Genomic DNA, 24,887 nt, shown 5'->3' on the forward strand with positions numbered 1-24,887 from the left:
TCAATAAAATCATGGCTGATCTACACCTCAACTCCAATTAACCGGCATTGCTCCATATCCCTTCATATCCTTAGCTAACAAAAATCGATCTATCGAGAAAGAAACAACTTACATTTATATAGCACTTTTCACAACCTCAGGATGTCCCAAAGCACTTTACAGCCAATGAAGTAATTTTGAAGTGTAGTGACTGTTGTAATATAGGAAATGAGGCAGCCAATTTGAGCACAGTAAGATCCCACAAACAGCAATGAGATAAATGACCAGATAATCTGCTTTCGTAATGCTGGTTGAGGGATAAATATTGACCAGGACACTGGGGAGAACTCCCCTGCTCTTCTTTGAATAGCGCTATGGGATCTTTTCCACCTGCCTGAGAGGACAGACGGGGCCACGGTTTAAGGTCTCATTTGAAAGACGGCATCTGAATGCAGCGTTCCCTCAGTACTGCACTGCAGTGTCAGCCTGGATTATGTGCTCAAGTCTCTGGAGTCTTGAATGTCTTAAAAGTTCCACTAGCGTTGGCCGCCCTCCTTACCTCACTCTAGTGACCATTCTCCATGTATCAGGCTAGACAGCGAGTGTCGGCAGGCTGCACGAAAGCGGGAGACATCGCACTTGAGCTCAATCCAATTTACGCAGATACATGTTCTGCAAGGGTCACTTGTTAGAGATCAGGAAACTTGGGTATTTCTCTATCTGTAGCTCAGGGTGCGTTGCTACCACTTCTCATTCTGTGCTGAGCCAGATTACCTCAGCTGGGGCAAGCCTCTGTATCCAGTCTAATAGTCTGCCAGCACTCATTACCTATACTTCCATATGAAGAATGAGCACAGGGTGAGGTAATGGAAGGCAGCCGGTGTGGAACTGCACCTCAGCGTAAGTTGCTCTTAAAAAAAAATTAGGAGAAAATTTTGGGGTGGGGAAGGCAGAGAGGGAGGTACATTTCAAAAATAGAGAACGGTTAGCAAAATGTCTCCTGTAAATTGCAACATTCCCAAAAAAAAAGATAGCTAGATAATCAGAGGTTAATTATCTGAAACCCAGCAGGTAAGAAGTCACAGCAGCGGATTAAGGCAAGCTAGCAGTGGGAAGTACGCCCTCCCTCGGTGAAAAGAAAAGTGGACGTACAAAACTTCATAATGGATGTGCAACCCCCCAAGGCTGTAACTCACTATGGGGGCTTAAAGCTTAACATACACCATCAATTCCTCCTAATACCTTCTTTACATTATCTGCTCCGCATGACTATTCAGTTGAGGTGAGGATGATTAACACTGAATAGGATCTCTGGTTTTCAAACTTTTGTGTGTGGTGAACCCCTTGCAAATATTGGCACGCTCCTGGAGACCCCCTGTCCTAACTTCCGAAAGAGCTAACCAAAGGAACACAGTGCGGAAAACAGTTATTACTGTACAGCAACAGAAATCTGATGACAGGTGGACCCAAATCTGATGACCTCGCAGATTGCCCCCACAATGGACTCCTCTTGTGGACGTCATGACCGTCTGGGAACCCTAGATTTCATCCAAAAGGTTTGCCATAAGTCAGTATATATGCTAAATAAATTCAGATGAAATCAACTACCAGAAGTTTTGACGAGCTTACATGCTCAAAGAGGTGATGCGCCAGCATGTAAGGATGAGTGTACAGGAATGTAATGCTGTTGACAGATGCACAATACTCCTGCTGTCAAAGGCACTCTGGTATAAATAACCTGACTTCTGGACAGCAGACAGTGTCTCTGTGGGTCTTGCGAGCTGACATCAAGTTTCCAGTTAAAGGTGGAATCTCAGGGCTAGATCCCCTCCCCCGCCCCTCCCTCCGCCCCCTCCCTCCCAACCCCCTCCACTCTCAGCGAGTGTTAGGATCAGCGGACAGCAACATATGAAGGACAATGGTCTCCATTTAAAGACTGTTCCCAGGACCACTCTAACCTTTCCATGTCCAGTACCTATCACTGCTAAATATCGACCAAAGCTTCCTCTAGCACACTGTAACAATGTGCTCTTGACCCCCTTTTGAAGAGAAAGCCTCTGATGGCGTATCCCACCTGAAATGCTAACCTATGTTTCTTTTTCAGATCCTGCTGTGTGTTCAGAGTTTTAATTTCAGATTTTCAGTTTTCTTTTTATCTCTAGCAAAAGCAGAGACCATGAAACAAGTCGTCTGCCCAGGCTCTTGGCCATGAAATGGTCCATAGCATGGGATGCAAGTATGAAATTAATAACATACAGTATAGAATACATAAGTCTTTAGTGCTTTACAGCAAGATATTGGTTTGAAAACTATAGCGCATGTATGAATGGATCCCAAACAAAAGTTGAAATACACAGAAAATGGAAAGTCCGGACAAATCCGGTTCATGTCGCATGAAATGATACCCTCAAACATCATTTTCTCTCTTGAATTTAAGTTGAAATAAAACAATATCACAATTTTTTTTTTGAAAAGTTAGTCAAATCTGAGACAAGATTCACCAGTGCCACCTGTTGCTAATCTGGAGACCAAAACCATAGACTGTAAATGGCTGTCAGCAATTGCAATGCAAAGACTGATCTGGGAAAAGCGTGGGTGAGAATGTTTTAAATGAGACAGTGGAAGGCAGCTTCCTGACCAGTTGTTTACGTCCGCTCGCTTCAGAATTATTTGCTCCACTGAATTACGCAGTAACACAAATAGGAAATTTGCAAGAACAGTTGCATCTAGTTGACAATAGTGTCATTCTCCAGTACCAGCAGTGTAGTAACACCAGGATCTGTTGGGGTCCTAATCAAACAAACTCCTACAGAGTTTTTCATCTGTAATTAGTCTGTGGAAACGACAGAATCAATTTATGAATCCGTCTTTCAGTAGGACCGAGGCGGTAGGACAGTTTCCTGAAGCCTGGTTAGACACGAGTGTGTAGCAATGGTCCTAAACCAACTGGAGTGGTAAAAGAGTCCACTGTGATATAAATATTTGCGTAGACTATCTAAACACTACTTCACCAGAGAAAAATCATTAACGTTTTGGTTAGATGTGCACAGCCCACATTATACCTTCCTATAACAATGAACCTCCTTTCCACCCCTCACCCCTGTTTTCCTTGTACTTACTCCCCCTTCATCCCTCCCCCACCAATCCCCTTCTCTCCCCCTCATGTGACTGATGCTGCAAAGGCAGCCCAAGTTTTTTTTCCCCGTTTGTTCTTGGGACGTGGCCAAAGCTGGCAAGGCCGCATTTATTGTTCATCCCTAGTTGCCCTGAACGCAGTGATTGTTTGCACAATTGACTGATTGACTCTTAATGCAAGCCAAACAATGTGACCAAACCAGACTGGGCAGGGGTGGCAGCTTCCCTTCCCCATGGGACTCTAGTGAACTAGTTGGGTTTGTACAACACTCCATCAGCTTTCATGGCCATTTTTTTTTTCTGGTACTAGCCCACAAATTTATTTTATTTCATTTCATAATTTGCCATGGTGGGATTTAAACTCACCATCTCGAAGTTACTAGTCCAGTTCTATACTATACTATTGCACCCACTGGTAGTAGGCCATTATTTATATGTAAGCCTAGACTGAAAGTCTGGGGGCTATTTAAATGCTGAGGGCGTCACATACACATGCAATTTCCAGCAAGGCTCACAGGACAGCAGTCGAGATTAGGTCCCCTGGCTGACCTTCTCCTTCCTAACCTGGGCACACAGAGGCCAACTGCATCCCTCCTGAAATCAGCTAACACGAAAGAGCCCAAGCATCCAACTTGGGAACTTCCCAGACTGTATTTCTCAGCTGGCTGAACATGCTGAGGTATTGGGGCAAGACCTGGGAGCTAAAATCTAAGAATCCAAGGGAGACGAATTTATCACACGTCTGTTTAAAAGGCAGTCAGAATGCATTGCAAAATATTTTTAAGGCTATCTGTCATAATGATATCAGATGAACTTACTCATCTTTAGTCAGATACATATTAACTCTGGCAACAATTTTACGATTTCATAGAATCATACAGATCATAACAACTCGCTGCATAAAATAAATTCTTTTCATCTCCCCTCTGGTTCTTTTGCCAATTATCTTAAATCTGTGTCCTCTGGTTACCAACCCTCCTGCCAGTGGATATAATTTCTTCCTGTCTACTCTAGCAAAACTCCTCATGATTTTGAACCCCTCTATTAAATCTCCCCTTAACCTTCTCTGCTCTAAGGAGAACAATCCCAGCTTCTCTAGTCTCTCCACCAGTTTAGAAGTCTCTCACCATTTCCATCAGGGTCAGCCTTGAGTCCTGTATAGATATCCCGAATATTTTCAGGAGTAATCCAGACACCATCACCAAAACGTGTATGTGTCAAAACCTGTCATTAAAATAAAGCCTTTGTTAACATGCTATACAGTACTATATAACCGCACAAGCTAGGAAGATAAACAGGTAGGGGACTACAAGTCTGACGAGATTACTATATAGTAACCTATTGTGGACCACTACTCTTTCTAACTATAATATCTGAAGTTAGTACAGGTCATATTTTTGATATTTTGAAACAACCTGCTGGGCTGGTTACCTGAGGTCTCCATGTCTGGTTGCACTTCCACTAAACACTGATCTCAATCCACACCCCAAAATAAAACTGGCTAATTTCAGCTCCAAATCGCCAGCATGCTCCCTGCATACCTGATCCGATTTTTCTCTGCTTTGATGCTGCGTCTCCCTCTTGGCCTCACTCTCAGAGTGGATGGGGAGCTCTACTGAAGCCGAGCTATCGTGATGTCCTCAGCACAAATGAAGGAAACAGTGCACTTTCACAAATGTTTTTTTTTTATTCGTTCATGGGATGTGGGCGTTGCTGGCGAGGCCGGCATTTATTGCCCATCTCTAACTGCCCTTGAGAAGGTGGTGGTGAAGATATAGGGAACGCTTTATGGAGGCAGTGAATTAGTGACACCAAAGGGGATTGGTAGCACATCATGAAGGGGGAGTCTGAAACAGATAAATGCTGGAAGGGTAGTAGAACTTTGGAGACGCCAAGTGGGAAGGATCCAGCAACACAAGCGAAGACATTCAAGTCTGCATTGATCAGCAGCGCTGTTTTTTTATAGCTAAAGACAGCCTATCTACTTTTTTCCCCTCTTTGACATTCAACAACAACAACAACTTGCATTCACATAATGCCTTTCACGTAGGAAAACATCCCAAGTTGTTTCACAGGAATGTAATCAGACAAAAATTGACACCGATCCAAAGGAGAAGATACTTGGAGGGGTGATTAAAAGCTTGGTCAAAAAAGTAGATTTTAAGGAGTGTCATAAAGGAGGAGAGGTAGACAAGCGGAGAGGTTTAGGGAGGGAATTCCAGAGCTTAGGGCCTACACGGCTGAAGGCACGGCTGCCAATGATGGGGGTTCCTATATTCACCAATTAATAATTACATTACTTTAAAAAATATTTTTCCCTTCATATTCAGTTGGATTAAAGATGTATAATTGTTAATCTTATGATTGGAGAAGCTTTCAGGCATAGTGACTCCTTCCAGGCAGTTTTTCCTGATCATTAACATCTGCTTCAGATTCTACAGTCTCTCCCCTTGCCCCAACCAGTCCTTGCAGAGCACCAGCCACATTAGAAAATTCTCTACTTTACACTTAGCCATCAACTCTTGGGTAAGATCAAGCACAAAGCAGAGCTCCCTTTACAATAAATACATGTGGAGACTGTAATCATCCACCCTAGTGAGTCAGTGCTGCAGTTAATTTTGTTTCAAACAGGCAATGAGATGAATGGCTAGTTAGTCTGTTTTGGTGATGTTGGAGGAATGTTGGCCAGGAAACCCAGAGATTTCCCTGAATCAGAACAGACAGACGGGCCCTGATTTTGCATCTCATCAGAAGGACAATCCCTCCAATGGTGAAGCACCCACTAGGCTGTCAGCCTAGATTATTCGCTCATATCCTGGTACGGGTAACCCTTTGATTAAGGGGTGAGAGTATTACCAACTGAGCCCAGCTGACAAAATTACATTGTCCTTCAATTTGATCATAAAATGCACATTGCTACCTATTCCCCACTGGACTGTTCAACGGAAGGTGCTATTTGTTGAACCATAGCCATGTGCTTTTCAACCACTGATATCATTCTGTGGAACAATTCACTTAAGAAGAGGGAGTTAGCATTATTTGTGTAAGATTTACATATCTAATTCTGAAGCTTTAAACACTGGGACCCATCATGTATCAGAATTTTAAAACTAAGTTAGACACTTTTACTCCTCAGACTGGTTCAAATTTAGCCCCCACTCCTGATAAAGGTCTCCTGTGTGTGGCTGCTGCAAAGGCCCTTTGTAAAATGAGTTTGACTAGTCTCAATCCAGTTCCAAGATGCCTAATTGGCAAACTTACTCAGAGATCCACAGGCTGGCTTATCTGGGAAAAGGAAAATGTTAGAACAATTAGTGGAGAATTCTCGTGAGATTCGGGTACTGTGGAGAGAGCTTTACTTTGTACCTAATAAATGCTGTACATGATCTGGGAGTACGTAATGCTGACCCTGAGTACTCAAATAGAAAGTGTTGTACTCTCAGTACCAGTATCCCTCAACTTGACAAGCAAATATTCACATAAAAAATTCTTTTTTTGGCCATAAATTACTTTAAAAGCCACAATACAAGAGAACAATGCAGTACCATCTTTAAGTAACACTATGTACCTCTTTCATCTGTAGCTGTCCGTCTTGGTTGTAGTCAAGTAGGTTGAAGATTTCCTCCTTGCTGATATCCATCTCATCGATGGCCTCCTGCTGAAGATCAGATGGCATTATCTGGCTCTCCTGGAGACCCTTCAACTTTGCTAGGTGAATAACCAGTTTACATTCTTCCTCTGAAAGGAAGTTTGCAATTTCTGAGGGAAAAAGAATAAATTAGATACAAATAACTGGGAATACAAAGGCTTACAATATGCAAACTACAACTATAATTGCCTACGTTTGATTATTTCCCAAGGTCCTGAGTTCAAATCCTACTCCAGAGATTTGAACACATAATCTAGGCTGACATTTCAATGCAGTACTGAGCGATTACAGCAGTGACTACACTTCAAAAGTATTTCATTGGCTGTGAAACACATTGGGACGTCGAGGTTGTAAAAGGTGCTACATAAATGCAAATCCTTTGCACTCTATGATCCTATTTTTAAAACCACAAATTCTATGGCCTTTTTATGGCTTTATTTACCAGGACTTGCATTTTCAGGGAATTATGTATTTGAACCCCTAGGTGTCTCTGGTCCTCCACATCCTCCAGTGTCTTCCCATTAAGTGTATACTCCATTTTCTTGTTTTTTCCCACCCAAAATGTATTACCTCACAGATATTCACATTAAATTACATTTCCCACCTGCTTGCTAACCTGTCTGGGTCTTCATAAAGCATTTTACAGTCCTCCTCATTGTTTGTTAAACTTCGTAATTTGTATCATCAGCAAATTTTGAGTTTGCGTTCCCTACATTCAAGTCCAAATCATCTATATATACGGAGAATAAAAGTGGACCCAGCACCAACACCACTTAAAACCCTTCTCCAGTCTGAGCAAACCCATTTACCCAAACTCTGTGTTTCCTGTCTGTCAACCAACTTTCTATCTGTTAAGCACTTTCCATTCTATTACAATTACTCTTGTACCATATGCCAGAATTTTTCTAACAAGCTTCTTATGAGACACATTTTTGAACACATCCTTTTATCTGTCCAATTGGTCACTTCTTCAAAACAACTCAATTAAATTTGTCAAACATGACTTGACTTACAAAGAAACATAGAAAACAGGAGAAGGAATAGGCCATTCGGCCCTTCGAGCCTGCTCCGCCATTCAATATGATCATGGCTGATCCTCTATCTCAATAATGCTTTAACAAATCCATGCTGGCTGTCCTTGATTAACCCATACACTTCTAAACGCTTATCAATTTTATCTCAAATTATGGATTCTAAAGAATTTGCCCACAACGGACGTTAGACTAACTGGCCTATATTCACTTGGATTATCCCTCCCTCCCTCCCTTATTGAGTAAGGGTGATACATCAGCTATTCTCTGGTCCTACGGTACAATTTTCATACTTGAGCATTGAAAAATTGTAGCCAGGGCCTCTGGCTATCTCTTCTCTTACTTCTTTCAACAGCTTAGGGACAAATAACATTGCGCCAGGTTTTTCAGAAAACAATTGCTGCAGTGTAGGTCGGAATAGGCTACCCATTTGGCCAGAGATGGTTAATAGTTTGGGGAGATCAAAGAAAGAAATGTGACCATACATATTTGGTAAAAGCATAATTGACTATTATATTATAGACTAAGAGTATTGTTACGATGACAGGATTGTCCAAAATTTGTCTTTGTGAGCTGCATATGCACGTACAACGGAGCCTTGGGCACATATACGAGGTTTAAATCCATATTCCCATTAATTTGCAGATATCTCAAGTTGCGGATACCAACAGACCTTGGTGATCTGATTTATCCACCCATGAGGCAGCAGAACAAAAATAAAATACAAACAACCAACAGAAGCACAATCTTGGCTTTAAGTGCTGGATTGGTAAGTCTTGGGGGCTGCAGGTTGGACACGTCTGTGCCATCATGTAGTTTATGTTAGAGGAATTTAAAACCTGTATCCCTTGTTTTTGTTTTACTGATCTCTCATGTTATTGCTCACATTGAGTCAAAGGACACTCTGATTCCTAAAGATGGTATTGTACTAATATGAAACTTTGAAACAAGGAAAATAGAGTCATAAGAACATAAGAAATAGGAGCAGGAGTAGGCCATCCGGCCCCTCGAGCCTGCTCCGCCATTCAACAAGATCATAGCTGATCTTCTACCTCAATGCCATTTTCCTGCACCATCCCCATATCCCTTGATGCCTTTAATATCTAGAAATCTATTGATCTCTGTTTTGAGTGTACTCAATGACTGACCCTCCACAGCCCTCTGGGGTAGAGAATCTCAAAGACTCACCACCCTCTGAGTTAAGAAATTTTTCCTGATCTCAGTTCTAAATAGCTGACCCCTTATCCTGAGACTATGACCCCTAGTTCTAGACTCTCCCGCCAAGGGAAACAGCCTCTCAGCATCTACCCTGTCAAGCCCTCTAAGAATTTTATATGTTTCAATGGGATCACCTCTCATTCTTCTAAACACCAGAGAATATAGGCCCATTCTACTCAATTTCTCCTCATAGGACAACCCTCTTATCCCAGGAATCAATCTAGTGAACATTCGTTGCACCCCCTTCTAAGACAAGTATATCCTTCCTTAGGTAAGGACACCAAAACTGTACACAGTATTCCAGGTGTGGTTTCACCAAAGCCCTATATAATTGCAGCAAGACTTCCTTACTGTTTTACTCCAACACCCTTGCAATAAAGGCTAACGTACCAATTCCTTTCCTAATTGCTTGCTGTACCTGCACGTTAACTTTCTGTGATACATGTACAAGGACACCGAAATCCCTCTGAATACCAACATTTACTAGTCTCTCATCTTTTAAAAAATATTCTTCCTACCAAATGGATAATTTCACAATTCTCCACATTATACTCCATCCTTCTTGCCCAATCACTTAACCTGTCTACATCCCATTGTAGCCTCTTTGCGTCCGCCTCACAACTTACTTTCCCACCTAGCTTTGTGCTGTCAGCAAACTTGGATAAATTACACTCGGTCCCCTCATCTAAGTCATTGATATAGATTGTAAATAGCTGAGGCCCGAGCACTGAGCCCTGCGGCACCCCACTAGTTACCGCCTACCAACCTGAAAATGACCCGTTTATCCCTACTCTCTGTTTTCTGTCTATTAACCAATCTTCAATCTATGCTAATATATTACCCCAATCCCATGAGCCCCAATCTTGTGTAACAACCTCTTGTATGACAACTTATCGAATGCCTTTTGAAAATCCAAATATACTGCATCCACTGGTTCCCCCTTATCTACCCTGCTAGTTACATCCTCAAAAAACTCTAATAGATTTGTCAAACATGATTTCCCTTTCATAAAACCGTGTTGACTCTGCCTAATCATATTATGATTTTCTAAGTGCTCTGTTACCACCTCCTTGATAATAGAGTCTAGATTTTCCCTACTACTGATGTCAGGCTAACTGGCCTATAATTCCCTGTTTTCTCTCTCCCTCCTTTCTTGAATAGCGGGGTTACATTTGCTGCTTTCCAATCCATAGATAGTAATGTCATCTTGGATAGGTTAGGAAAGCTCAAAATTGATAGAGCTTCAGGTCCGGATAATATCCGTCCAAGGGTGATTAAAGAGACAGGACATGTGCTCTGAGAGCCCCTTGCCTGTATCTTCAATAGTTCAATAGAGGCAGGGATAGTTCTTAGACTAGAAGCTAGCTCATGTAGTCTCTATTTTCAAAAAAAAGGGGATAAATCAGTGCCAGGGTACTATCAGCCTGACATCAATTATGTACACAACATGATTCTGAAAAAAATAGGTTGTGCCTAACAAATTTGATAGAGTTTTTCAAGGAAGTCACTAGGGTAGTGGATGAGGGTAATCCGGTAGACATTGTCTACCTGAACTTCCAGAAAGCCTTTGATAAGATATCTCACACTAGGTTACTTCACAAGCTAGAATCTTGTGGTATCAGTAGAAATTTGATAAACTGGATTAGGAATTGCCTCCAATTCCATAGCCAAAAGGTTCAGCCTAGAGACATGTTACTAGTGGTGTCCCCAGGGATCAGTCCTTGGCCCGCTACTCTTTACAGTCTTGTTTAATGTCCTGGACAGTGGTGTTGGGAGTATGGTAAGTAAGTTTGCAGATGACACCAAAATCTGTGCAAGGGTTAAGACGGTAGAGGACTGCAATCAAATCCAAAATGATTTAGATGTGCTAGGGGAATGGGCCACACATTGGCAAATGGCATTTACTCTAAATAAATGTAATGTCATGCATGTTGGTAGGGCCAATACAGAATACACGTATCATTTGCAGGGAACAATATTGAAAGAGGTTGAGCGACAAAAAGATCTTGGTGTTATTGTGCATCAGATCACTAAAGGTTCATGACCAGTGTAGAGAAACTGTAGCTAAAGCTAACAAGGAATTAGGTTGTATTAATAGAACTACTCAATATAAATCGAAGAACAAGGACCAGAGGGCATAGATTTAATGTGATTGGCAAAAGGTGACATGATGATAAAACTTTTCTTTTTACACAGTGAGTGGTTATGATCTGGAATGCACTGCCTGAGGGGGTGGTGGAGGCAGATTCAATCGTGGCTTTCAAAAGGGAACTGGATAAGTACTTAAAGGCAAAAATTTTGCAGAGCTAAGGGGGATAGGGCAGGGGAGTGGGACTAGCTGGATTGCTCTTGCAGAGAGCCGGCACAGACTTGATGGGCCGAATGGCCTCCTTCAGTGCTGTAGCTATTCTATGATTCTATGACACCATTTTGACACTATACAGGTCGCTGGTCAGACCGCATCCAGAGTACTGTGTCCAGTTTTGGTCCCCCCAGATAATGGGTGATATAGCAGCTTTGGAAAAGGTCAAAAGAGCTACAAGAATGATGCCTAGCTTAAAGGACCTCGGCTACTCAGATAGAAACATAGAAACATAGAAAATAGGAGCAGGAGTAGGCCATTTGGTCCTTCGAGCCTGCTCGCCATTCAATATGATCATGGGTGATCCTCTATCTCAGTACCATATTCCCGCTCTCTCCCCATACCCCTTGATGCCTTTTGTGTCTAGAAATCTATCTAGCTCCTTCTTAAATATATTCAGTGACTTGGCCTCCACAGCCTCCTGTGGTAGAGAATTCCACAGGTTCACCACCCTCTGAGTGAAGAAATTTCTCCTCATCTCAATCCTAAATATCCTAACCCGTATCCTGAGACTGTGACCCCTCGTTCTGGACCCCCCAGCCAGGGGAAACATCCTCCCTGCATCCAGTCTGTCTAGCCCTGTCAGAATTTTATATGTTTCAATAAGATCCCCTCTCATTCTTCTAAACTCGAGTGAATACAAGCCGAGTTGACCCAATCTCTCCTCATACGAGTCCTGCCATCCCAGGAATCATCAGATAGGCTCAAGAACCTTGGTCTATTTACTTTAGAGCAGTTGTAAACAATTTTACGACACCAAGTTATAGTCCAGCAATTTTATTTTAAATACTTTAGAGCAGCGCAGACTCAGAGGCGACCTGATAGAAGTCTATAAAAATGAAACGGCTGGATCAAGTTCCTACTGATAGATTATTCCAGTTTATCAAGTTGAGGAGGACCAGGAGACACGGGTTTAAACTATGGAATAGCAGGAAGAGACTGGATGTTAAGACGGTTCTTCTTTTCCCAAAGAGTTGAGCCTCTGGAATGTGTTGCCAGCTGATGTGGTGGGTGCTTACTCTCTTAATCTCTGGGGCAGAGATCACATCATATAGAAGGGAAGTGACTTTATAGATAACAATTTGTCCATGTGATCTCCTGGACTGGTTTTGATCTCCGGGGGTTGTGGCGGTGGGGGGGGGTCGGAGAGGAATTTTAGAATTTTTTTTCCTTATTGGCTCTGGGTTTTTTTTTCCGGGTTTTTGCCTCTCCCAGGAGGTTACACGGCTGCGGGTGAGCGGGAAGGGATGAAGTGTTTAGCTAGGATGGTTTGGCCATCATGGTGTGGGGGAGGCTTGATGGGCCATCTGGTCTTTTCCTGCCCGTCAATTTTGTACGTTCTTTTAAACCGCCTTTTATAATATCGCCCACCTATAACTCTCCCTCTAGGATTAGGGAGTTGGATTAAGTAGTGTAAATGCAGGGAGCTGGCTCACAGCAGCTGGTCTGACAGTATCTGAACTGAATGTGTACTAGTGTTAAAACACTTTATTTCGTTGCCAACTTCAAGATTACCATTTAAGCACTCAGCAGAGTAAATGAACTAACGCAGGTCCCTGGCAAAAAAATGGAAAGAATTTGTCATGAAATTCAAAACAGTTTCTCTTTAAAATTTGGCATCATTAAAAGCTATTTCAACCAAAAGCACCCTTTCACATAATTACAGCCCTGTGCATCATTCCTGCAAATAACATCATTGGTTACATGGCAATGCCTTCAAACAACAAAACTGTTAAATTCATGCAGGAAAACTGGGGTCAAGCACATCTTTAAGAACGGGAAGGAAAGCAGCACAGATTGGTGACTTGGGACAGCTCCTAGAAAGTGACGCGATGCCAGAGATGCTCGATTGTAAACTCCCGATTTCCATTATAATATAAAAAAAATGGAAACCTAACTTTCTCATTCAGTCATTTTCAGAATTCATTCCGGAGTTTTAAGGGAGGCCCCCTTTTGTTTGACAATCGTTAACAGCGGGGGAGTCCCTCAATTACTGTCGTCCGAAAATTAAAATGACTAAAGAGTTGTTCACTGCCATGCTTTTTTTCCTGGCAAACTTCGGTCTGGTTAGAAAGTGGGATTTGTACTTTCCGGAAGAAATCTTGTTGCTTCCGTGGAGAAGAACAAAACACATAAATACATTGTGTTTACTTATTCAACGATCACAACAAAACCATCATTAAAGAAAGCGAATTGTAGCAGAAACCAAGCAAACTTTTAATATCCAAAATAACGTTCGTCTGAATATTTAATTGGAATTCGTTTTATTTGTAAATATTTGATTGCAGACTTCAACTCTTCCAAGAATTTTTAAAAAAGAGTAACGGGGGAAACTATTTGGCTTCAAAGCAATTAAAAAATTTTAAAAATTTATAAATAAAATTTCCAACTGTCTATAATGAATCTAGGGGACAGGAGAAATTTTGTTTCAAAGACAACACGATATTTAAAATTATATTCAATTAATGAAGGATTGGGCTCGTTTTATAGCAAACATTAGCTTTATTAAAGAAACAGACCAATTGATATCAAGACAATCTCAATAACATTTAAAGGCAGAACATTACAACACCAAAATTACCAGATTAAAAAAAAGGTTTCCCAGCATTCTCGTTTCCCAAGTTGAAATAACTTTGCGTTTTCGCATCGACAAAAGAAACATCAAATTATTTAAATGCACCGTGTCTGCATGATGAGTATATGGCTACTCTCTATTAAATGTCAACAAGACCAAATTAAAAATCACATATATGGTGCTAATTTGTTGTGGGAAATCCAATTTACACAAATTCATTATTTGCCAATGTATTTAACGTCAAACGTATGATTTAGAGCAGTTTGCAGACGACTGTTAATTTGGACATGATTTTTTTTAAATTAATGGCCATTGACGAATTAAGTCAAAATAATTATAGACTACTGTAAAGGAGATTGGAGCCAACCCACATTTAGAAAATACAGAATAAAACTTTGCAAAGTTTGGAATATAGAAGTTGTTTTATTTGGGGTGTTGTTCTGGTTTTACTTACAAAAAAAATGCAATGTTTTTGATAATTGCAGGATTGAAAACTCGCCCCAGAAAAGAAAAACACCTGGCTCAAGGTCGCAGTGAAATCTAAATTTCTCAAAAAAAATTTTTAAAATGTTGATAGAAATGTGTAAGCGTCCAATTTTCTGCGGTTCCGACGCGACTTGGTCTGGTTTGTAAATCACCAATTGCCCGACTTTCAAATTACATTAAACTGAAAGGAAACCATCAATCTTGCCACAAGTTACGAACGTTCCTTGAGAAACAAGTCCCCAACAGAAAGTGAGATTAATGGCATCACCTGAAAGGTGCAACACTGGAACTATGATTGCAACTCAGCTGAACCCAAGTTTAGTACGTGTATGGTTCACTGCACAAAATAAACAAGTCTTCATTTATCTAATCTGATTTCCTCCCAACACAAACAGATCTACAGATGTAACGTTTTACTGCCAGATAATTACCGAGCAGCGCGCGGAGGGGCCGAGACACAGAACAGTTCCTACATGGTGAGTAAAACTGATTTAATAACGTACAATACCAGCCCCCTCCTGCTCTCATTAAGGTACCTGCTGGTCCCAGCTTCGCCCCCCTGAAAACTCCAAACAATAAGAGCAATTCGTCAATAAAACTATGGCATTGTCCTTGTCCGACCTAATGAGCAGGGATTAGGCAGAGTTTCTCTCCTATAAATGGCCCTTGGAAAGTTGAGACCAGTCAACACACCGCTTGGCCAGAATACCGAGATCCACTAAGCTGATATTTTCTTGGTCTCACCCAAGTAACATACAACCAAAAGAGCTGCGATGGCCTTCGGGGCAATTGGGAGTCCCATCAAACCCAGGCTGCAGATCTTGGCGTTCGTTGTAACCTGCTTGTTACCCGTGGCTTCTCACGGGTTGTTTGTAAACCTGGGCAGTTCCACCAGATGCTTGACCATCCCCAAGGCGATGGCCCTGTGCTACGACATTGGCTATGCGGAGATGAGGATCCCCAACATACTGGAACATGAAACGGTCGCTGAAGTTATCCAGCAGTCCTCCAGCTGGTTACCTTTACTGGCCAGAGAATGTCACCCGGACGCCAGGATCTTTCTTTGTTCTCTTTTCGCACCCGTCTGCTTAGACAGGTAAGGAGCATTAAATGCCATTGCCCATCAGTCCGCTTCGACAAGATAGCGAGATGCAACCGCCGGAAAAGTTTTAATATATTTAAATCAAAATGTCACCAGATATCGGATGAAAACAGACATATGAAAGTTGCCTTGTTCATATGATCATTGTTTGCTTTGAGTTCGGTCCAGCATTACACTGCTACAAAATGCCATCCATGTCCAGTGCCAAATTTAATTACAGGGTGTGAGTAAATATTTACATTAATACCTCGTGAAACTGACATTTTTGCCAATTCACAAATTGGGAATCAATTAGTCCAATGCGAGTTTTTTGTGTGATAAAGTACACTTTTTTAACGACGGGTTATTCTAAAATCGTTGACTGGCTGAATTGTTTTATTTTCTGAAAGCGAGACTGAAATGCGATTATTCCAATTTACAAGATCGTTGCCTCCAATTACACGACCCGCACTTTTCAGTTGATTTTATTTGTTCCCTTACTGTATTTTTGGAACAGGTTTTTCCATCCCCCATTTCTCTTCCCCTCCCCGCAATTTTTTCATCCTTGGTCTCATCAAGTCTGCAAGGCTTCCACAGACACCAGCAACATTCTGGTACTTTAGCCAAGTGGCTATTCTTTCCTGTGGGAACTTGAAGTTCCTTGTCCACATTGGACATCTGCAGTCACACATTTTCCAATAAGGGGTCACTGAGCTGAGGTCAGGAACAGTAACCCTGGCTGATTTTGCCCTCTCCAGCAATTGTAACACCCAATGTCCCAGTCCCATTGAGATCAGCTAGCTCAGCTCAGCCCAGACCAGCGATTGAAGTTGGCATCTTTCTGGTCCATGTGACTCAGTTCCAAACTGGGCAATGCACTTACCAACTCACCCATGGGAAACTGCACAAAAGATCTTCAGATTTCTAAAATTATAAATGTATTTTAATGTCTATAAAATATTTCATACAAACTTGAAAGCTCATTAATCTCAGTAACACTAGACCAGAGTTATATTTATACAGCATGTTTATTGACTAGCTGCCTCTATGGTCCCAGAGATACGAACTGGATCACATAGTATTATCCTGAGTATCTGACCTGTATTGTTTTGATTGAATATTCAGTGTTCTGGCAAAGTCAATATGGCCATTGCCCTTCTATCTGACTGCCTGTCCAGCATGAAGTTCTATGTGAGTGGAAATTCCTTCAGCTGACCGTTGGCAAACTGAAGCCACCCTCTTGGGTTCATGCCAGCGCCTGCAGGTATTCACTTCAACCTCCCTCGCTGCCCATTTAGGCTGCACCAGGTGCTGCACAACTTTGGTGATCTGTTCAACCCGAAGCTGTCCACCTGATCACACACCCAGTCAGCCATGAAAACAATGTTTTTTCCACTTTCATACCAATGTGCCTCTTACCTTACTCCCTCCTCCGCTAAAATCCTAACCCATGTTTTCATAACCTCAAGAATCAATTTCTTAAACACTCTCCTCACTGCTTTCCCCTTCTCCACCCTCAGTTGATCCAGAATTGGTGACCCTGGTCCTCTATCACTTTCCCATTGTAAACAATTTTACAACACCAAGTTATAGTCCAACGATTTTATTTTTAATCCCACAAGCTTTCGGGGGCTTTCCCCTTCCTCAGGCAGTGTGGAAACTGTGGAAGGGGAAAGCCCCCGAAAGCTTGTGGGATTAAAAATAAAATCGTTGGACTATAACTTGGTGTTGTAAAATTGTTTACAATTGTTAACCCCAGTCCATCACCGGCATCTCCACATCATGTTTCCCATTGTAAGCACCAAGTGTCATCATACAGCACTCTCACACACCCACCTATCCTGTCCCTTAGCATGTCAATTTCAAGATCTTTATCTTAGTTTTAAAAGTAGAGTTCAGTCTTGTTCCATTTGACCACAGTGATCTTATCCATAGATACATCCCAACCTGTACCCTCTATCTTTTGTCTCTAGATTACTGCTTGATCCCCACTCCCTGCTTTCCATTATCAGAGACCAAACTTGCAGCCATTATACTCCTGCTCTTGGAACTCTGTTCCAAAATCAAATGTCTCGCCATCTCTCTTCCTCCTCTTGAAGCCCCACCTGAGAACAGAAATGTGCAGGTATCACCCACTGGTACAGCATGTGGGACACCGAGGCTGGCCGAGGCACTTCTTATATTAGTTAAGAACTTGAAATAATACTGATAAGAAATCTGATGTTGCCTTTAGTTTATACAGAACTGTTTTGTTATGTCTTGTCTGTCGGTGCTGTGGAATTCACCCAGTTTACACTACGGTGCGATCCCACAATAGGTAAACTGTGCAACAGTTATTTTAAAAAGTCACAATCTTTAATTTCTGGGTCAGGGGCCTACCTTTTAAGACGGGAAACCCCATTGCTATTGTACATGTGCGGGTGATCGCTTATATTGTGATTCGGGGAAAAAGACCTTTGGATGTGGCTCTAACTTACTTTACAGTGTCTGAGTGGGTGGTGCCATTGGCGGCATTGCTGATCTCAATGGGACTGGGACATGGGGAGCTACAATTGCTAGAGAGGGCTGTTCCTGACCTCAGCTCAGGCGGCACTGCTGTCAGATTAATACAGCATTAAACACAAACAAAGAATGCCAGAACACACAACGTACAGTGCTGCTGAAAAAAACTTCTTCAGTGATGAAGAAAAACCGTAGTAAATGCTTTTTAGCATCTGATTACGATGTAGTGCTCTCTCTTAATCTCAGGCACGAACACGTTCAAAAGGGGATTACTGATTATGACACAATTACTGCAAGTATATTGAAAAACAATCTAGGTTTGATTAGAGAAATTCTAAGGAAAGATTCCTCTTAGCGAGAAACAGGAAAATGCCGGTTTTCTCGCTAATCAATGGCAATGAAATGGCTAATGAAATCACAGAACGCACAGCTTTGAAATGTACTATTTCCGAGAATGTGATGTTATAACAGATCGGTAACTTAGAAAAAAACCCTCACTCCTTTAGGTCCAATATATATTACACTGTGTATATAAATTCACACAAGCCACAGAAGAATCAGTTGTGCTCTCCCAAGTAGGATAGACTGTGTGCGTGCGTGGACGCATTGGAAGAAAGAGAATTTATTGCGGAGGAATAATGCAGGAAATAATTTATAATTTCCTCTTGGTTTTTGCCCCTCTTAAGGTTTATATACCCTTGTCACAGTCTCTGTGTAGCAGTGAGGAACAGCTGTGCCCCCATCATGGCCTGCTATGGCTACCCATGGCCAGAAATACTGAACTGCAACAAGTTCCCTGCTGACCACGGCATGTGCATCTCAACTATCAGCAACAGGACAGCATCACATAGAAGGAGTAAGTGGTTTTGACTGAACAGTGGATTTCATGTAATGGCATATTCACATCATGCTTCAGTCCTTTTCTGGTTATAACCTTCAAACCGTTTAAATCTAATTTCTAGTAGTCAGTATTAATAAGGATTTAAGGAAGCACAAGATGGGAAATAAAAATTACTAGGATCATCCAGCCTGAACCTTTGGAAGGACTTTAGAATATCTGCACTGCTCATTGCATATAAATCGCTAAACCACAAAGTGGTACGATACCAGTTCTCGCTTGCAATTCTCCACATAACAAATCCTGTCAGGTTGAGGCAGTGGGCAGGAATGATGAGTGTCCTCAAGAGGAGGAAAAAGTGAGAATCATTCATGTTGCTCTGCTGCTGTCCTTGCATTCTGTTAGATATCTGAAAGCAACTTAGCTTCTCGCCTGGAAATAATGTATTAAGCAGGAGGAAATTAAAAAAGGATAAAATAATTATCTATAGCAAACCTGTAAATGTAAAAAGGGGAAGAGCAAGCAAATAATCAGGAAGAGTATCTCAAGGCACCAACTTCTTGCTGTGTACAGTTCCATGGGTGCCCAAGTAGACCTTAATAATGTGTTAGCCTTGACAGTGTCAGGAGAGTGTCAACTGCAGGGATTACCCTTGCTGGAAATATGATTGTAAGGAGTAGGACTCTCTAATCCAGAAACTAGTTATAGAAACTCTACAGACACACTGGCTGGTTAGCTAACAGCACAGATTGGTGATCAAACCTGGTCTGTATGGGTCAGCTACAGAATAAACAGTAAACCAAAGCACGTGCTGGAAAATGGAAACCAAGCGTGATCTTTTCCTTGCCTGACATCCACACAGGCATACTTTCCAGCAGGAATCATTGGATAGTGGAAGCTATGGCTGATTTTCCCCCCACCCCCAAAGTCTTGGAGCACTAAGGACAATTGTAGTAGCACTGTTGCTGCTGTGGCTGAGACCAGGTACCTCAGTATAGGCTAGAGATTGAACGTAGATCCTTAAGTCTCTGAGGCAGTACCATACTTGGTAGTGCATCTATCCACTGAAACATTGGGGTGCTACTAATCATATTTTCCCCTTAGTGTTCTCGTCCATAAATTGCACTCTAATTTTGTTACAACCCAATCAATCTCAGGTTAAGCAAGCAGTGGTGTCTAACGTTGCGTTAAATAATTTACAACTTTGCAACCAAGGTACACAATAAAATCAATAAATGGGAAGGGAACAGGTGTGAACAAATTTACATTCCATCTATAAATATTAAAAGTCTTGCGTATGGTTCACACTTTGTGACATAGTACCCTTACATCCGGTCACGATTTTTGAACAATGCTTTTATGTCAACATTTATATAATTTATGGAAAAAGTCCTATGTCGACGTTTATAATGGAAAAACTCTATGTCAACGTTTGCCTGTCACGCTGTACTTGCAGGCTTCCCAACAACAGATGGCACTGTTGCACCTCCCCAATCACGATGCCTCCTTACTCTACCTCTGCTAATTGTAAGTCTCTGCCTCAGGCTCAAGACAATAAATATATATATATATGTTACTTAAAGATGTTATATAATAGGATTTAAATATTTTTTAAAACTAGGGTCCTCGTTGTAGCCTGCACCTGTTACCTCTGGACCAAATTAGGCACCACTCTTTGCTGCCACATCTGCTTACCATGAGCAATGCCACAGGAGATATGCTAGTAATACATTAAAAGTCCTGTATATGGTGCACACTTCTAGTCCACATTAACCTTACTTGCTGGGTCACAATATTTGAATCCTGCTTTTTACATCATCTATAATCGGAAAACTTGAAGTCAAAATGCGGCTGTCATGCTGCAATTTCTAGCCTCCTACAAGTAGGTGGAGCTGTTGCACAAGCCACTTAGCTTCTTCAACCATTTTTTAAAGATCTAATTGTTGTGGATTTTTAATCCCAACATTCAGGGCAGTCAGATTCCCCCCCAACCAGTTTACAGCCGCCCAATTCCAATATCAGTCCATAGCCAACCCACTCCCCACCCACCCTTTTTCTTTCCTTGATATTAGTAGGTCTTAGGCCCACCCACATCGTGACCCCCAACCTCATGACCCCTGACCACACTCCCACCTCCTCATGAGCATCCCTTCTTCCCCATCATAGTTCTCCTTAGTGTCATGTCCCAACACTGAACTCTTTACACTTAGTGATATTATTTATATTGATTTAATAAATCAAAAGCCTGTTTTCACTTTATTAATCTTAAAGAGTATTTTAGTTCTTTAAAATTTACCTTTCACATTGATTCAGATGGCACAACAAATCCGACAAAGACCACATACTTGATACTGTACATTTATATAGTACAATCACATTAATGCTTTAAGTGCCTTAACAGACCAACAGCCTGTTTTTACTTCAGTGCTCTTAAACAGGCTTTTAGTTTTAACAACTTATCGTTCAATTCTGTGCGCTATGAAATCCTCCAACGGAGGAACCGTTTACATGATCACCGGAAAGGCAAAAACAGCATATCCTTCAATTCACCGGTGAGGAACACCGTGGGAGATCTCCTAGTAATATACTAAAAGAATTGCATATGGTGCACACTTCCTGTAAGCATTGCACTTACTTCCTGTCACACTTCAGTCATCACACTTTGTACGATTTGCTACTATTTTACTTTGAGCCAATCAGAAGACGTGGGGTGTACACAAATTAAAAGCCCAGGAAACAATGGAAACATCAGTGCCATGAGGGGACATTCTGCAATCCATGGCATTACGACCCTATTACCTAATCTAGGCTGGCATTTCAGTGGAGCACTGAGGGAATGCTGCAGCGTTGGAGATGTCATCATTTCGATAAGACATTTAACCGGAGCTCTGTCTGCCTATTCAGGTGGATTTGAAAGATGTGAAGACATTTTTTTTTCCCCAAAGAGAAGCATGGGGTCCTCCCAGAGTACTGGTCAGCATTCACTCCTTAAGCAACACCACCAAATCAGATTATCTCATTTACCGTTTGTCAGGCCATCCTATGTGCACACGGACTGCTGTGTTTGAATAAAAAACAATGACTACAGTTCAAAAAAAGGAATTCATTGACTGAAGTACTTTGGAATGTCCTGAGAATGTGAAATGTACAATATAAATGCAAGCTCTTTCTTTTCTTTATAGCTGGAAAATACTTTGTCCTCCGAATCACCATAAGCAATGCCACTGGAGATCTAATAGTTTTTAAAAAAGCTACTCCAGACCACTCTTTGCTTCTCTCAGCAGACAGGTGAACAGCGGAGTCAACGAAAATAATATTAATTTCCATCCCCCCCTTCCTCACAAAGCTAGGAAATGGTGGAGTCAGTTCACTGAAGAGCCTGGTATCTGTACTGCCTGCATCTAACAAATATACATTTCCATTCACTACACAGCAGTGCCCCAAGCAAGCTGTCGAGACTGTGAATTGGAAGAAACCGCCTCATCAAGAGAAATACTCAATACGTTTTGCTCACATGATTTTGGTAAGTGCAGTAATGAAGATCTTACTTGATTCAGAAAATCTCTGCTTGCATGAAGCTATTTCATCGATTAGAAGTATTTTGAATTTGGACAAGCCTATTGTCAAGGGTGCTGTTTTCAGTATTTGTCTGAATCAGGAATGAGATTTTGAGGCACCATGGGTGGCAGAGCATGTTGGATCTCTTGTTGTGGAGAGTTTTCAGCAGTCTACCTTCTCACTATTCTAAGGAAATTTCTCAAAAGGTCAGGGATGACCTATGCACCAGACCTTACAGGGCATGAATTAAACCACTGTCCTACTTAAAAGGTGAAGAAAGGGCAAGGGAAATAGGCATTACCCATATAAAATGGCCCTTACTGTTTGTCACTGTATTTAAAAAGAAATTCCTCAGAACAATGATTATGTAAATGCCATTAGCAGGTCCTTCAAATGAAGCTTTCTTACAGCAAGCTCAAATCATGCCGAGAATCAGCATTTAAAAATAAATGTGTCAGAAAAAGAATGATCGTCAGAACAATTTTAGCAAGTTGAAGGGAGGTTTTGCACTCACTGGACAGCCTTCACTTATATTATTATTCCCTCTCTTGTTTGCCTCTTCTGAAGTCACTAGCTCCTGCTCGAGTTTGGTTCCATGGGCTTTGGTTGCCCTCCAGTGCCTCACACATGTGAGTGAGTCGTCTTTGCGTGGGAATAATGTTGGTAGGTTATTCGACTGCAGGGGCATCACAGCTGAACCCAATCCTGTTCTCCACCATGTCCGTACAAGTGTACTTTCCAGCATGGGTAGCTAGATAGCAATCAGGAGTGAGAATGCTGGCTGATTGCCTTCCTCCTCCACAGGCCAGAAGCACCAGAGCCAATAACTACCGAGTAGGAATTGCAAATGGTACCTTGCAGTTTATGCGGCTTGTTGTTACGCTAGGTACAGTCGTAATAAGATTAATTATAAAATCTCTGCAAATTCCATCCGTCTGCCATTATTATTTTTATATTACACAGGCTTCTCTATAACGCAGCAAGGTGCTCATATTATTTGGTGCTAGTAATTTTTTTAAAAATTATGAATGATACACTGAAAACATACTCCTCAGAATATTATTCTACCCCCCACAGCTGTGAAAATCAGAATCTCAAAGAGAAACACAAGTTTTTCCCGGATCTCAGATTTCGAGATGGACAGCAGGCTGGAGGTCTTCAAGCATGGGCCCCTCCTCAAGACAGAGATTCACCCCAAGCTTCAGCACTGGCTTGACTTGGATGCTACTTGCGTCCAGAACATGACACGAGGCAGCCGTGCGGGGACTTATGTGATTGTGGGCCGGGTCCAGAATGGCAGAATTGTGGTGAACAAGGTGTACTTATGGCAAAAGCGTGACAAAAATCTCATGCTCGCCGTCAGAAAGTGGAAACACTACAGGTGTCGTACGCAATATTAAGATTGAAAATTATATATTTGTAAATATATGTATTATTATACGAGTGTAAAGATCTTATAAAGTACTTTATCTTTTTCAGTACTGATGCCTATTCTTTATAGCAAATTCAGATCAGGAATCAGAAATTTAGAAGTCAGCCAAACAGGGATCTTCATGAACACAGGTGGATTTCTACACAAGTACCACATGGACAGACTAGATTGAGTCTTTTTGAAACTGATATGAAGTCAGCACCATCTCCTTACTTGCACAAGCGAGAAATTCCTATTGATAAGCTGCTTATTCACAGCACAAATGACTAGCAGACAGACTGAGCCAACCATGAGTACAACAGCAAAGAGGTAATGCTAAACCTATACAAAACATTGGTCAGGCTAAACTACATTAAATGAGATTTGTGCTAAATGACAACAATTAATTTGTCTTAACTAACATAATGCAAATGTTTTGGTGCTGGGGCTTTGCATTCTCCAAAAGATTCGTCTTTTCTGATCATCTTTAGCTGGTCAGTACAATGATTTCCTTCACAGAGAACTGGCCATTCGCTGCATCGCTTCTAATAAAATTACTTTTGCAGGAAATTTTGAAGTAAGTTCGCAACACCGAGATCGGTGGGTAAAATGGCAAAATTTACAGCTTAAGTTGCCGATCTGGTTGTTGCAGGAAATTCTGCACCATGTTTGCAGTTCTTGGGCACATTACTATTGCAGCCAAGGAAAAAGTACAGTGAAGATTCACTGGAGTAATGCCAGGAATGAGGAGTTTATTGTTATAAAGAAAGGCTTGAAATATTGGAACTAAAATGGTTAAAGAGAAAATCTAAGAGAATTTCAAACTTCTCAAAAGGTTTCAAGGAAGTAATTAGTGAAAGACTGTTCCACTGCTTGATGATTCAGTCAAAAGGGGGCATAGACTCCAGATTAGAATCATATAGCACAGAAGGAGGCTATTCAGCCCATCATGCCTGTGCCAGCTCTTTGAAAGAGCTATCCAATTAGTCCCACTGCTGCTCTTTCCTATAGCCCTGCAAATTGTTCCTTCTCAACAATTATCATTGAAAAAGAGGGAAGTTG

General features: G+C 41.5%; 2 protein-coding genes across 2 annotated transcripts in view; one reads left to right on the forward strand and one right to left on the reverse strand.

Annotated features, from left to right (window-relative positions):
- Positions 1–24,887, reverse strand: part of p4htmb (prolyl 4-hydroxylase, transmembrane b) — a 57,260-nt gene that overhangs the window by 23,915 nt on the left and 8,458 nt on the right. Inside the window, exons 3-4 of the mRNA XM_067998419.1 lie at positions 6,683–6,873; positions 4,242–4,338 (exon numbers count right to left, since the gene is read on the reverse strand). Coding sequence (XP_067854520.1) covers positions 4,242–4,338; positions 6,683–6,873 — 288 coding nt within the window. The remainder of the gene's footprint in view (positions 1–4,241; positions 4,339–6,682; positions 6,874–24,887) is intronic.
- LOC137334342 (secreted frizzled-related protein 5) lies at positions 15,209–23,852 on the forward strand. The gene is made up of 4 exons (XM_067999052.1): positions 15,209–15,531; positions 18,705–18,874; positions 22,290–22,379; positions 23,492–23,852. The coding sequence occupies exons 1-4, from the start codon at positions 15,209–15,211 to the stop codon at positions 23,812–23,814; spliced, it is 906 nt and encodes a 301-aa protein (XP_067855153.1). The 3' UTR covers positions 23,815–23,852.

The sequence above is a fragment of the Heptranchias perlo genome, chromosome 17 (assembly GCF_035084215.1).
Source record: "Heptranchias perlo isolate sHepPer1 chromosome 17, sHepPer1.hap1, whole genome shotgun sequence".
NCBI classification, from domain to species: Eukaryota; Metazoa; Chordata; class Chondrichthyes; order Hexanchiformes; family Hexanchidae; genus Heptranchias; species Heptranchias perlo.